The sequence below is a fragment of the Leptonotus elevatus genome, chromosome 13 (assembly GCF_054856555.1).
Source record: "Leptonotus elevatus isolate MCC_2025b chromosome 13, RoL_Lele_1.0, whole genome shotgun sequence".
In the NCBI taxonomy this organism is placed as follows: domain Eukaryota; kingdom Metazoa; phylum Chordata; class Actinopteri; order Syngnathiformes; family Syngnathidae; genus Leptonotus; species Leptonotus elevatus.
Genome location: NC_141251.1, coordinates 16,833,584 through 16,848,390, shown reverse-complemented (window position 1 = coordinate 16,848,390; position 14,807 = coordinate 16,833,584). Strand labels below are relative to the sequence as shown.

Below are 14,807 nucleotides of genomic sequence, written 5' to 3'. Positions count from 1 at the left end.
TTTTATTTCACTAAATTGTGGTATCATAATTCAGATCAGCCATGTTCAAGTAATGGCCAGGCTATGCTGTCCGACATGTCTTGGCAAAGACAATAGGCAAGCAGAGCTGCGTTGTTTTGTTAAATGTATGGTTTATCTCTTCTGCAAGTTGAAGCCCCATGCCTTGTCTGTATTGGTTTGGCAGTTGAGCGAGTGGGCTAACCAGAGGTGGGCAGAGGTGCTCAAGTTCGGTCCTCGAGAGCCCCTACCCAGCCTGTTTTCCATGTTTCCCTTTTGCAGCACAGCTGGATCGAATGATCAGCTAATCAGCAAGCTTTGCAGAAGCCTGATAACGATCCTGATCATTAATCAGGTATGTTAGTGGAGAGAAACATGGAAAACAGGCTGGATAGGGGCTCTCGGGGACCGAACTTGAGCACCCTTGGACTATGGCTTACTGCTTCCATCTAGTGGATAAAAAAGGCTTAGCTAAATAGTACAATATCATCCCAATGTAATAGGACTGAGTTATATTATAAAGGCAATTTAGGGTGCCTTTTTGTTTCAGTACTTTTGCAACATGTTAAAAATCCCCTGAGGGGGTAGTAGAAAAACAATAGTTCAGTTTCTGGATTCATCCTGGTTGTCTTAGTTACTGTTGTTGCAGAGGGAGCATAAAATGGAGGTGCTGTTCAGACATTACTGCATGTCAAAATGTGGCTTAAGTTATGCACAGTTCAAATAATAAGCTTAATAGAACAGTCACTTAAATGACAAACGGTACTTAGGTTGCTACTTTGTGAGAAAAAAAAAAATCTCTCCAAAACAAACATGCAGATGTGATACATATTTATTTGAAGCAGCATCACAATGTTAACGCCCCACTTGAATGCCTGTGACTACAATTCCCAGTAACGTAAAACAGGACATCTGGCAATCAAACAGAACTTGTCCCCAAATTAAAAGAAAGCTCACACAGATGCAGCGACACAAACACACAGCACGCTGTGCTAATGTTGCAAAGAGCACAAGTACAGTATTAACAGTAGAGAGGAGGGAAAAACTACTGTACAACTCTTTGCTACATTTACATTGTCACTCAGATTTCCAGAGAAAAATAAATACATTTCTATGACATAACCGTGACTATGTCTTAAGTCTATTAAAATAATTTCCAGTCATAAAAATCTGATACAGTATATGTACAGTACATAAGATTGCTGCGGATGTGTTTTGTCATTAAAAACAATGTTTTATCATTTTAAAAAGTGGACTGATTTCAACTTGAGCCATATATTTGGTCGTAGTCTTACACATGACATGATGACATGGCAAATGACGTTTCTCACTTAAACTTGTTGACTGGATTTCCAATGAGCTCCGGGCATTGGTCTTTGCCTCTGGCAATCCTGTCGCACCTCACGAAGAGGTCGTAGTTGATCTTGTCGCTGATGACGCTGTCCTGCTTGTACTCGGGATGCTTGGCCACAAACTCCCTCATCCACTTAGCCATCGTCATCAGATCGCCTGGATAGCAAAAGTGAGAGTGAGGCCTGGAGTCTAACGCTGCTAAGGTTACACTTGAGCTTAAACCGTACCGGAGGCGCGCTTCTTGATGAGCTTCAGGTAATTCAAAATGGTGCATCTGGTGTCCACGTCAACCTCCATGTTCTCCAGGTAGCAATTAAGGATGGGGATGAGACCTTGAAAAACTCCCTCCTGGTTATTAAAAAAAAAAAAAAACGGACCAATCAGGGTCACTAATGTTGAATATACTTCAAAATTTTCAGTATTAATAACGATGATCTACAGCAGCAGTACTCAAAAACAAAGCTTAAGAACTGCCTATAGATGCCAAAAGATGACGGCAAAGCGGTAAATGGAACCTCTCAACTTACTTCCACATACTTCCTAGGCACCGAGTTACCACAAGATGATGGAAACGTACTTTTTCATGGGGGACGACCCTTACTTTTCCATTGATGATAGTGTCGATGCTCATCAGCGTGTACTCCTCGTTAGCGTCGTCCGTTTCCAAGCCGTTCTGGGCCGAGGAGGCGCCATCCAGGCCGGGGTTGCATCCTGTTTGCCGACAAACGTGTTAATGGGCGATGTATCAAAATAATAGGTGTAAAATTTAGATATATCTATATATATTTTTTAGATATTTGGTTAAAACACAATCTAGTCCCCCCCCCAAACAAAATAGAATATTTGGTACAGTAAGAACCAAAAGGAAGAAAGAAATATTAACATTCTTCTGTTTTAAATCTTAGTAAATCAGTGTCTCATCGCAGGTGAGCTATTTTTAGAAAACACTCGTAAAACTGTTTATGTTGTCCTTGGGGCTTACTAGTACCCACTGGCAACTATCATGTTTGCTTATTTTTTTCTCTTGTCCTTTCAAAGTCACCTTTAAAAATGTCCTTTCGGAAGTAAAACATTCCCTCCTGCACGGCGTTCCTCTTCTGTGCCACTTTCATGTTTTCATCCACCTGATGACAAAAAAAAAGTCAGCATGAGGATCACTCAAATAAAGAACAAGCAGAACCTAAATGCACTTCTTCAACTAATACATCTCTTCACCTTGGATAAGGGGATGAGGAAGTCCAGTTTGTAGGACAAGATGACTCTGGTGAGCAGGACGACAAAGACAACATACGCAGCGTTTTCGAAATCGGTGAGCTGCACCTGAGAAGCGAAACACGTCCTGTGTCAGTGATCTTCATTTCAAACGGATCAGACGTGAAGCTGCACCACTTGCCTCCATTGGGCGGAACTCGACTCTCCAGCCAATGTCCGAGTTGGGAGGAGGTGGTTTGAACCTCATCGTCTGCCAGTTAGTGGACTGGAGATTCTGTCAAACAAGCAACAACCAAGGAGAGTTCAAGTCTCAAGGTCAACTAAGGTCAACAACTTCCTTAGATGCAGGCACAATGCTCTCACCTCAAAGTGGTCCGACTCATTCTCGTCATCCTGGTGCAATTTCTCGTCATAAGTGCACAGCGGATCTCGGATAAAGAGGTGGGCAATGTGCTGGGCCAGCAGCTTGTCAATTCCTACAGGAGATCGTCATACGGCAGTTGGAGTACATTTGACTTCTGGGCGACAATTTACTCTAAATGTGTTTATTTAAATACCTGCACCCAGCAGCTGATTATAGATGTCCCCATCTATCGTCAAATCAATGTCGTTATACTTGTCGCCGCATTTAGACAAGTAACTGTCAATGGAGTCGTATCTTGACTTGAAGATTCTATATTTGTTGTGCTTTAAAGGCTGCGATGGGAAAAACAAGCAGTCATCCACCATTTTGTTTTTAACTCATTGATACCCAAAAACGTGTAAAAACATTTTTTTAATACTTTGTCCTTCACTCCCAAAAATGTATTTATACGTTTGTTTAAAAAAAAAAGTTTTTTTAATGCAAGAGCATACAGAAGGCTCTGATGCAGCTTCTGACACGAAGAGGTGGCTTAAAGCAATGGTAGTTATTACAAAAAACGGCCAGCAGGTGGCAGCAGAGTATAAGAGATCATCCAGGGCCATGTTGCAACAAGCTTTTGTTGCAAACAACAGGAATGTGAATAATGATGAAACATAGATATATTCTAATTGCTGCAAAACAGAAACAGATAGATATTTTTTTTCCTGATGAAAGAAGAGACTCTAATCTTTCTTTTGGTAGGTTCCATGTTTTTATAGCTATAGAACACAATATTCTGTGGGCCTTGCAAAATCAGTCAAAATTCAGTATTTTTTTTTTAAATGGCTTGGAGTGAAAGTGTTAATTTACAATAAATGAATCAAACAGTTATTCAGTGACATAAATATAAAATAAAGAAGGAATAAATACATTCGATGTGATTTCATTCTCAAGTGCAAATTGTAGCAGCATGTTTGTGTGGCTCACCTTGAGTCCACGTTCCTCCTGTGTCCTGTCATCCACTGAGGCGGAAATAACCCCCCAGCGACAATCGATGTCCGACACGTGGCCTCTGTAGAAGGGGGAGGCCGCGCTCAGCGCCATCTGCGTGCACACAGTCATAATAGTGGCAGCGTTTAAATCATTAGAGCTGCAATGCATTGTTGACCCCTGCGGCCGGGATTTTTGTTTAAAGCAACAGTCCCAACTTTAAGTGGCACCATTTATAGTTCAAAATGTTCAGGAAATTCTGATTAAAGGGGAAGTACCCCCCCCCCCCCAAAAGAATAAATTCTTGACAATATATTCTATGCAGCACCACTAATCTAGATACAGTATTCTGGTTAATATTGCGTTAGTGGAATATGAGTTAAGCAGCAGTTTTTATCAATATCAGAAGGCAGCCATTTTGCCACTTAACTGTTGAGTGAAAATGACATCACAGTTGCTCAGGTCTCAGGTAACGACCAATCACAGCTCAGCTTTAGAAAACAGATGAGCTGTGATTGGTCGTTGCCTGAGCACTGAGCAACTGTGATGTCATCTTCAGTGGACAGCAAGTGGCAAAATGGCCGCCCCTTGAGATGGATAGAAACAGCTGGATTTTGCCGCATAACACATATTCCACAAATGTAATATTAATCATAATGTCATGTTTAGGGCAGTGAGGTCACATATAACATATCATAGTCAAGACATTTTTAAGATTGACTTCCCCTTTAAATGTTAAACAAACCTAGTTCGAACCCTTATTATGCACATTAGCAAATCTTGTGAGAATCAGATATATGAGTGTGTTATGCTTTTTTTGGGTGTATTCCTCTAGAAGAGGGAAAATGGGACTTAGACAGTGTTTCTACAAACTTTACTAGTCCGAAAATGGCCTGAAGATGTCTTTATAAGTTTCTTACAAATACACATTAACCATTGCTGAGCAGTCTTAAGATGGTTTCTCAATTGCATTTCAAACTACTGTATTCCTGAATTCGATTTAAAACTCATTCAAACCTAAAAACGTGTAAAAACTTTTTTTAAATACTTTGTACTTCATTCCCCAATTTTTTTTTACATTTTTTTAATGTTTATTTTTTATTTTTATGCAAGAGCATACAGAAAGCTTTGATGCAGCTTCTGACATGAAGAGGTGGCTGAAAGCAATGGTCGTTATTAAAAAAATCGACCAGCAGGTGGCAGCAGAGTATAAGAGATCAACCAGGGCCATGTTGCCACAAGCTCTTTTTGTCTGTGTCTTCACTATGTATGTGAATATTGCCGAAACTTAGCTATATTCTAATGCAAATTGCTGCAAAACGGAAACAGATAGAAATATAAGTATTTTTTTCCTGATGAAATAAGACTCTAATCTTTCTTTTGTAGGTTCCATGTTTTTATACCAATAGAACACAATATTCTGTGGGCATTGTAAAATCAGTCAAAATCCATCAAAACAGCTGCGAGCGAAGGGGGTTGCTTCAGTAAAAATGACTGGGAATGAATGAGCTAATAACCTTTATTTATGACAACATTTACCATACATTATTGTAAGCTCAAGGTGGGCGACCAAGGTGAATAAATACAATGACCTGGCTCACCACTATCGGGCAGAATGTTGCTAGTTGGTCATAAAGGTATCTTGCCTCATCGATGCTGCAAGCTTGGAAAGTAACCTGCAAAATATAATAAACCTTTTATAGAAGGACGTTTATGGGGCATGCTTAAACCCGGCGTCGCCAGCAGACTAGACTAGATTGCGCCCTCCTATCTGTGAGTGATAAAAAGCAAAGGGCTGTTTGATTTGTCGCTTCGGCTGCATTGACATGCTCGCTACCTGCAGGCAGCAGTTGCCCATCCCGAAGCCCATGGCATCCATGTAGATGTGGTCGGGCAGAGCCGCCCTTGCCGACTCCCCATCATCTTCAGGAAACTCCTCCACGAATGGGGATGGCGTGCACTTGTCTTTGAAAACTGAAAGACAATTTCGGTTGTTTTAGAAGTGGGATCAAAAATGAATTCATTGGTGCATGACAGACACATACTTGGTACATTGATTGCAACTTTCTCTCCTCGTCTGTGACGTATGTTCCTGGTGAGGGTGCTGAAAAAGCAAGTCCACAAAAAGGATGCACAACGTCACACATGTATTCATTCATTATTAAGTAAAAGTAATACAAAGTATTAAGTGAGTTGGTGCTTACCTGAATCTTGGGTGTTTGTTAATGGCTTCATCAGGGAAAAACAGTGACTTTGACGCTCCGCTTTCAACAGGTGTTGGCGGGAATTCGGGATGCGTAAAACCCAGACAACCCAGCCTAATAGGCAATGACAAAAGTGCAGCATTGTAATGTTTTTTGTTTTCATACTGTGCATGCTGCACTCATAGAAATATTTCAAGGTGGGGTGGGCGCGGCTGCCCCCTCCGCTCCGCTGTCCGGCCCCTCTTCGGCGCCGGTGCCTGGGTGCGGGTGGTCTGGGGGATTGGGGACCTGGGGGCGGCTGGGGCTGGGTTGGGGTGGGTGGATGGGGGGCGGGGGGGTCGTGGGGGGTGCGGGGGTTGGGGTGCCTGGCGGGCCTGCAGTGCCCCGTCCTGCTGCGTTGGGTCGGGGGCGCGGGCCGTGTTGGGGTGGGGGGCGCTCCTGCTCCTGGGTTTGCTCTCCGGCCGGTGGCCCTGGCGGGGCCCGGGGGTCGTCCTTTGGCGCTGCCGCGGCCTGGGGGGCCCTGAGGTGTTGCGCTTGCTCTGTTCCGGCGGGGGTCGACGGCTCCCCTTTTTGGTGGAGATTTTCATGCATGCCAGATCCACCACACCAGCATCTACCGAAACTCAGACACAATCTGTTTCCTCCTCAGGTTATTGAATCGGTGGAGGCTGGTGTCTGTGGATCTCACTCGGCTTCGTCTGTCCTTCCTTCCTTTTCTCGGTCTCTCCTTCGGTCTCTTGAGGCCTCCCTGATTTTATGTTTTTTGGATTTGTTGGGGTCTGGATGTTTCTTGGGTTGGGGAGGAGTTCTGGTGGGTGGCCCGGTGGGTGGTGACTGGTCGGTGCTGGATTTCACCTTCCTTGGTTTTCTTTGGTCCCCTCGGGTCTCCTGACGGCGGTGTTCGGTTTAGGTGAACGGTATGAGATTTTTTCTAATAGGTTTTTGGTGAGCTAACAAATACACGCACGCACGCACACACACACATACACATACTCACCCACACACAGAAAAATAAAAATAAAAATAAAAAATAAATAAAAATAAATAAAGAGCAATGATGATGACATTTCCGAATGAACAATACTGAGCTCTTTAAAAGAAAGAGGGGGAAAAAAATAAATAAAAATAAAATTTCAAGCCTAACTTAAGGTTTTTTTTACATGACAAATTCCCCTTTACTTGTTTTTTTTTTTTTTTTAGATAATTTTAACACAAACCTACCAAATAAACCTTATATGACACATATTCATTAGTCTAATAAAGCCTATTTATTTGAAATGCATAATCCTCAGGTTTATGTATTTAGTATTAATAAAGTATAATAACTCTAAATTAATGACAGCATTTATTTAAAATACATAAAGTATATTGTTTGAATTGCACAATATCCAGATTACCTATACACGATAAATAGCATATTGTCGCTGCTATGTGAAAAACACTTACGTCCATTTTTTTCAATTTTTTCCCATGTTTATGTTTTTGGGATAAAACTGAATGCAGACATCTCAAAATGTAAAACTAAAAAAAAGTAATTATACTTTATTAATACTAAATACATAAACTTGAGGATTATGCTTTTCAAATAAATAGGCTTTATTAGACTAATGAATATATATCGAATAAGGTTTATTTGGTAGGTTTGTTAAAAAAGAAAAGAAAAAAGAAGTAAATGGCAATTTGTTATGTAAAAAAAATTACATAATTATTAAGATGGGCTTGAAATATTTGTGAGAGTGTGTTCAGCGCAAATATGAGAAAAATAACCAACTTAAATGCCATGTCCAGATGCAGACTCCCAAAATATGTGAAACAGTTTCTAAAGTGAGTTTATTACTAAATGTAACTAATATTCAATTGTGCTATTCCCAAATAAATCCACTCCCATATCAATCTATGATATTTATGCGTTTACGTTTGTTGAGACAGAGCCTTTAGTTCAAATTCCCATTGGTTAAAATAGCTGCACAAGATAGTAGCACGTGTTGCACAATAAATACTTATTACTTGGATTTTTATTTGATTTGCCTTAAGGGATATGCAATCAGTATCTGGCCATTCGCAGTCTTCGGTACGTGTGACGGGTCGCTCCCTTGTGGTCGTTTCACAATTAGGAACTAGAATTGAGTAGAACAGAAAATTCTCATTCATTTCTTGCAATTTTAAGAAAAAATGCTATATTGGTGTATATAAGTCTTTATTTAAAATGTTTTTATTTTTATTTTATGCATCAAAAGTACTAGTGGTGTCAGTACTTGGTATGGTTTAACCCAGAAGTGAGGATTCAGCCGCTTTTAAAAAAATCCCTGACTTTTACGTTTGTACCTTGGAAATGAGGTGATGGTGCATAGAATTTCATTTTGGTTCAGGACAGAAGAAGCCTCTTGTCGCCTCTTCCCCATGTTGCCCTCCACAGTGTTGAACTCAGACATGGTGCCGCCGTACGGCTGCCCTGGAGTTCCTTCGATCATGTAGCTGCCATATTCAGGCCTCCAAAGCGTGGGGTGGCTGCACACAAAAAAAGTAAATACACAAATCACTAAAAATCACAGATCTTCCCTTTTCGCTTACATCAGCCAGAATTTTGGCGGGTCGAGAGTACGCATCTGACTTGTGTGAGAGTGCCAGAGGGGCAGTATTGAGGAATGTTGAGCTCTACTATTCTCACTGTCACCAGAATTTCCCCTGGGCGAAGCTAGCAGCACAGATTTAGAGTAATGACATGGACAATGTGGCAAGCACAACGTGAGCGGGCATGTACAAAGTCTTCTGCATAACTTTCCTTCATTCATTCATTCAAAGTTATGCAGTTTTAGTTTGAGATTGTGCTTGAGGCATTCCAAAGGATAGGCGGGGACTCTCTGCCAAACCGATGTCCCTTCACCATGAGAACATTAGATCCTTACATTTTGGGAACTACTGTCAAATGAGCAGCAATAGTTCAGAACATAAGGATTTGACTGGGGCACCATAAGATGAACGTTCGAATCATACAGCAAACCAAAGTATGGAAATGTTGTTGGAGAGATGCTAATCTGCTTCTTGAGCACTTTTTTGTTGCGGTGTCATCCCCTCGTCTGCATGACTGTAGACTATTTTTGCAAGCGGATTAGATCTGTATGCATGCAATGCATGTGACTAAAATAAAGCACCGTATAGAGGGAATGTCCTTTCGCTAGATTATATTAAATTGTATAAAAGACAATATCTATTTATTTTTGAAACACATGGACATTTTCACCCATTGTATGTCCAAAATTGATCAAATTTATGGAAGTCAAATTAAATGAAATTTATCAGCACGTTTTAAATGTAATATGTTGCGCCACACAAAAAGTGCAGCATACGTCAAGCTTGAGGTATGTTGAGCTTTAGAATAAGGAGGAAGGTGGAGCCTGGAGACTGGAAGTGATATGTCTGGACTAAGCCACATAGACGCACACATCTGCAAGCAGTTCTGGTAATACAAAAAACAGACGTTTAAAAAAAAAAATCCATAGAACACATTCAAGGAATACGCCTTTGGAGTTCTACACAAAAAAAAGTTAGATACCGTCCTGACAGTGAGACCCCTTCTCCTGAAACTGGAAGAACGGGTAGGGTTTTGCAGTTTTGCATTCCCTTACACAGTGGCGTGCACAGAGATTTTGGGGGGCAAGTGCTCCGGGAAGGAAAGAAGGGCACTTTTGTGCACAAGCAATATACCTTACCAGTGTGTCCCATAGATTTGAAATTGACTTGGATGGGTGGACTCCAGCGGGGTCGGGGGGGATCCCAGTCCTGTTACTACATCTCCTCTAGCTTCACGATCCACAAAGTGACGGCAAACTAAGGTTACATGTGGTATATCTGGTCGCGGCATTTTTTTTTAATGTATATATTTTTAATAAGTTTTCTTGAAAACGTCTTGGGTGGTTGGTGGCCAGTTTACTTGGGTGGCCCACCGAAGTATTAACATGGTGTGGGAAACACTGACCTTACTGACGATTCCCAGATGACGTCACAAATCAATTTGGTGAACGAAATTTGCTCATTGAAAAGCGTTGGATTTTGGATTGTTGTAATTTGATTTGTGAGGATTATTTTGATTTCAAAATGTGATGAGATGTCCTTTGTATGATAGTCACAGGAAAACCGATTGTTTTCACCGTATAAAGGAAGCATTTGTCAATAAAAGTTTTTAAATAAACATTACACACACAAAATAATAATTAATAATATCCCACAGCTAGTTTTAATAACAGCCTACTAGGGCAACATAACTGCAAGACTTGTAGCATAATTTACAGTTATGGTTTGTACTAAATATTAGCTAATAATAGCTTCATGCCTACTGATTTAGTACAAACCCCAAATTTTTTTTTTCAATACAATTAACTTTAAGGAGCAAATCAATATCAAAATGGGATATTTAAAAGGTGCTAAACTCTAGTTAACATGACTCTCTCTGGCTTTGACTGAGTCTGACCTTTCATCTTCGTGTGTCTTTGATTTCATCCAAGAGAGCAGAGAGATGCTTCCCTTCACTGCTTGCTGTAGCTCCTTTTCTTTTCCCCTTTTCAGCCTCTCCTTTCTAGGCATTATGCTACAATTACTAAATAAATAGACCAATTGTAACCAAACAGACAAATGGCATGAGAATGAATAAGACTGACTGTTGTCATTACAAGAAGGCAAAAGGGTATTTTTCACAGGCAATTGACAATTCCAAACATCCGGGCATTTCTGATATTTCCACAATGCAACTCAATGCAAATGCTTCGATCACCAATGACGTATTGGATTGTTTTTGCCTGTATTATGTATGGCATAATACAAACCAGACACAAACAACAGTTCATCACATTTTGAAGTCAAAATAATCCCCACAGATCAAATTACAATGATCCAAAGTCCAAGGCTTTTCAATGCACGGATCACAGAGAGCTTCCTTTCACCCTCATTAGTCTTACTATGTGGTGCTTATCACGTTATCTATTATTGAATTAGCATATAGCATTTTAAACTAGGTGGCTAATATCAGCTAATTTATGCTCAGTTGTTTGTGCTGTATGAGACATGCTACTTCACAAAGAAATGATTATAGGTAGGGAATAGAGGGCAAACAAACAATACAATTTCACTGGATTCATAACACAGTCACCTGGCTGGGGTGGAGCAGCGTGTGTGTGTCTGTCCCACACAGCGACCGTGGGTAATTCGCGTTCACGTGACAAAGGAAGCGAGCGAGCAAGCGAGCTAGATCGGGTTTTCACACGCGATTAATCATGCAGCTTTTCTAGAATATTGTGTCAACATTGACCTGTCCTCAGTAAAGTGTTTATTATTTATAATAAAAAAAAATAAAAAACTTTCCAAAGAGAGAGAGAGAGGGGCAAGGGTGTGTGCACGCCAGTGCCTTTACATGATGGAACATAGCCAGCAGCCACATTCTAAATGTTCAAACCTGCATTTTATTGACTTTCCCAAGTTCCCAACTTTCGGCAAGATGGGGCCCATACAGTATGAACACAAAGGTGTGACAACACAGAGAGCTGAATGTAAAGCTATAACGTTACAGTTTCACTGTACATTAATAACACATTATAGAACATATCACTAAGTTTTACAGTCTTCTGCCTCCAGCCTCTAATGTCAAACGTTCCAACTGGGAAAGTATGCCTTAAAATTCAAAGTCAACTCAGTCAGTGAGCCTCTAAGCTGTTTAGCCCTAAACTAGTGCCTTTTATTCTTTTCCACCACAAAAGACTACAAATTGACAAGACCCAAAATGTGAGGATGGCCTTAGTGACAAAGCTGAAAACTCAATCTAGTCTAATAGAAAGTTGTCCCTATAAAAAATATGTACTTAACTGTATAGTTTGGTTATTTTTTAATGAGAAATATAGCACATTAACATACATAAAACCATAACAAAAAGTCGATGTAAAGGAATAAATTGGTTTTATAGTGAAAAGCCAAAACTTGCTTCTGATCTCTCACACATGCACACTGTAAACAAATAAATACATTACAAATATATACAGTAGAGCATATTTAAATGACCATGTGATGGGTAATAAATAAATAAATAAACTTCTAAGTTGAGGCATTAGTAAATCAAGGTACCCCTCACTATATATGGAAATTGTAGGTGAAAGGAAAATTTCTCATAACAACACGATTGTCCATTTCTATCTCCATTACATGGGGACAGGTGTCTTTTAAAGGGTTAGTAGATTTACATTATTTATATTATTACTTTTTATTTGGAAGACTTTTACTTATGTGAATGTACGGCAGTTCATAATTGTGACAAGCATACATAAACAATTATCCTACGACACATTAACATGACAGTTTTTTGTGCAAACACAACGTAAGTGACAAACACAAGCAGTCATGGGTTTGGCTTCAGGGCAAAGTTTCCTGACGCTGTTGCTTAGCTGCTGTAACTTACTTGGGATTTATCTTTTCACCCTGGCCTTGGAGGGTATCCAAAACGTCGCCACTATTCAACACAAGTCGAACCTTTTCATTCTTGTCATCCAGCTCCACCAACATGTACTCAACCTACGAACACACAAAATATACTTAATAAACATCAGTGCTGCATGACAACACATTGATCATATTTTCACTGCACCAGTCAACTCATGAGGGTCTGCGTGTGTGTGTTTCCTTGACTTTTGACTCAGCTACACTTGTAATCCCCTGTCTCAAAGAGGGCTTCATCTATAACAACAGCATTCCACATTGTTTGAAATCACATTCCACATGATAGAACAAAGTTAGAGATGATAACTGCTAAGCATACTTTTATTGATTTATAGCTGTTCCTTTAGTTATACAAGCTGGGCAAGGTGCACTTGTTTTGGTGTGACTTTGGTATGTGGTATGACACAAATCTACTTTAGCAAGTTTTGTGGTGAATGCGTCAAAGGAATACAACATTTTATTTGGGCCTGTGGTAAATTATTTAATGGAATATTCATTCTCATTATAGCGTTAAAAGCCTTACTCACATGACTTCATGTTTAAGTCACAAGTACAGATACAAATATGCCCCCCCCCCCTTAAACTCATTATAGTACTGTACTTCAAATGGAGCACATGACTGTCAGTGCGTGTGGAAAATATGCCCCCAAAATACTGAAGTTAAATACACAGTAGTTTATCCGCAGTAGGTTCTCTTAAATGGCCAATTTATTGAAGTATACGGAATTTTTTTTTTACCTCATCGCCCCATTTGAGTACATCCTTCTGCCGGTCCTTCAAATTGTTGTAAATGTTGACAAACTGAAGGATGCCGTGTGCTCGGATGTGATCCGCATACTTCTTGGTATTTTCCCAGTTCAGCGGGGAACCTTGACTCAGTAAGCCCATCTCGCAGACACACGGTGAGTGGAAGCGACGGCCGCTTGCCTCGCTGCCTTCTTCGGCTAACTTTCACGCCGAGTGCTTGCTAGCTAGCTAGCTCGTCTACATAGAGTCGCAAAACCAAGCGGGGTGATCCTTAATTTGCTCTTCGGGATAACACGGGTTGATTTGGTTGTGTAAAGAAAGTGTTCCTAGTTAGACTATCCTCTCTTAAACTTTAAAGTTGTCCTCTAGATAAGCATAAAAATGCCCCCCTGCTCATCACTTGCTAATATCTGCTTAGCTCAAAGACACGCTGTGGCTGCAACGATGCTCGCCGAATGCAGTCTGGATTTTTCCCCTCTCGATTGTGCGCTTTTTAAATGTGCACTTCTGTTGTGGGTTGAACTAGTGCCGTTGCTTCCGAACTAACCCACTGACTGACGTAGTACATAATGGACGCACCCCGCCACCAAGTTACTATGACGTCACTATGACTCAGCATTCTTCAAGAAGCTATGTTTTGCTACCTGTCACTCATACGGAAGGCGATGCCTTCAAATGACATTGAAAAAGTAGGAATTTCCATAGTAGAACAATTGAGGGGTGATTTAAAAAAATCTCTATATATATTTTACTGATTACGTGGTAAAATTCAAATGATGATGCAGATGTGAGGGTAAAATTTTGCTATGTTGACACATAAGAAGTAATTTCATAGAAGAAGAAACACAGTTTTAATTGAAAATTTCCAACTTTTCACATTATCATTAATTTAACAGTAGCACTCCCCTGTCACAACATAAATAAATTATGCAGAGTATTTTCTTTTCCAACAGTTTAAATGATATCTATAGTAGCTCTACCAGCCTTTATTATTAAATTAAATAATACACTCACATTTTTCTCAGCAATTCAATTCAATTCAATTACAACATTCACATTCTTGAATCTTTTTATTTGTCAACTCAATTTTTTACATTTCTAAATGCATTTCATTATTACTCAATTACAGCACTGAAATTCTGTCAGGATTTGAATTAAAATGAAAAAATATTAAGATGAAGTGAAAACGTTCAATATTATTTTTGCTCCTAAAATGTAAGATTTTCCTAGCACATTAAAGTTTGTTTCTTCAGTGATATGAAGATAACATACAGTTAATTATATATCTTCTTTTCTTTTCTTTTTTTAAAAAAGAACTTTGCCCTTATCCACGCCTGGTGTAATATTGCCGGAAGCCTGGAAGACAAAGTCAACTAAGCATGATACAGCAAATGATGATCAGAGGAGTGTTGCATAGTGCTGAGGAAACATCTGACCCAAATACCACAGTGGCTTACTTAATAACAAATTGAATTGTCCTGCGA

At 39.9% G+C, this 14,807-nt stretch overlaps 1 protein-coding gene across 1 annotated transcript; it reads right to left on the bottom strand.

Moving 5' to 3' along the window:
- Nucleotides 1-813: 813 nt before the first annotated feature.
- gclc (glutamate-cysteine ligase, catalytic subunit) lies at nt 814-13,914 on the bottom strand. The gene is made up of 16 exons (XM_086093393.1): nt 13,315-13,914; nt 12,539-12,651; nt 8,425-8,607; nt 6,100-6,213; nt 5,941-5,999; nt 5,733-5,869; nt 5,497-5,571; nt 3,893-4,009; nt 3,120-3,258; nt 2,926-3,038; nt 2,744-2,836; nt 2,566-2,670; nt 2,393-2,474; nt 1,952-2,061; nt 1,578-1,698; nt 814-1,506 (listed from the first exon to the last, which is right to left on the bottom strand). The coding sequence occupies exons 1-16, from the start codon at nt 13,462-13,464 to the stop codon at nt 1,325-1,327; spliced, it is 1,893 nt and encodes a 630-aa protein (XP_085949519.1). The 5' UTR covers nt 13,465-13,914; the 3' UTR covers nt 814-1,324.
- Between the last annotated feature and the right edge of the window lie 893 nt (nt 13,915-14,807).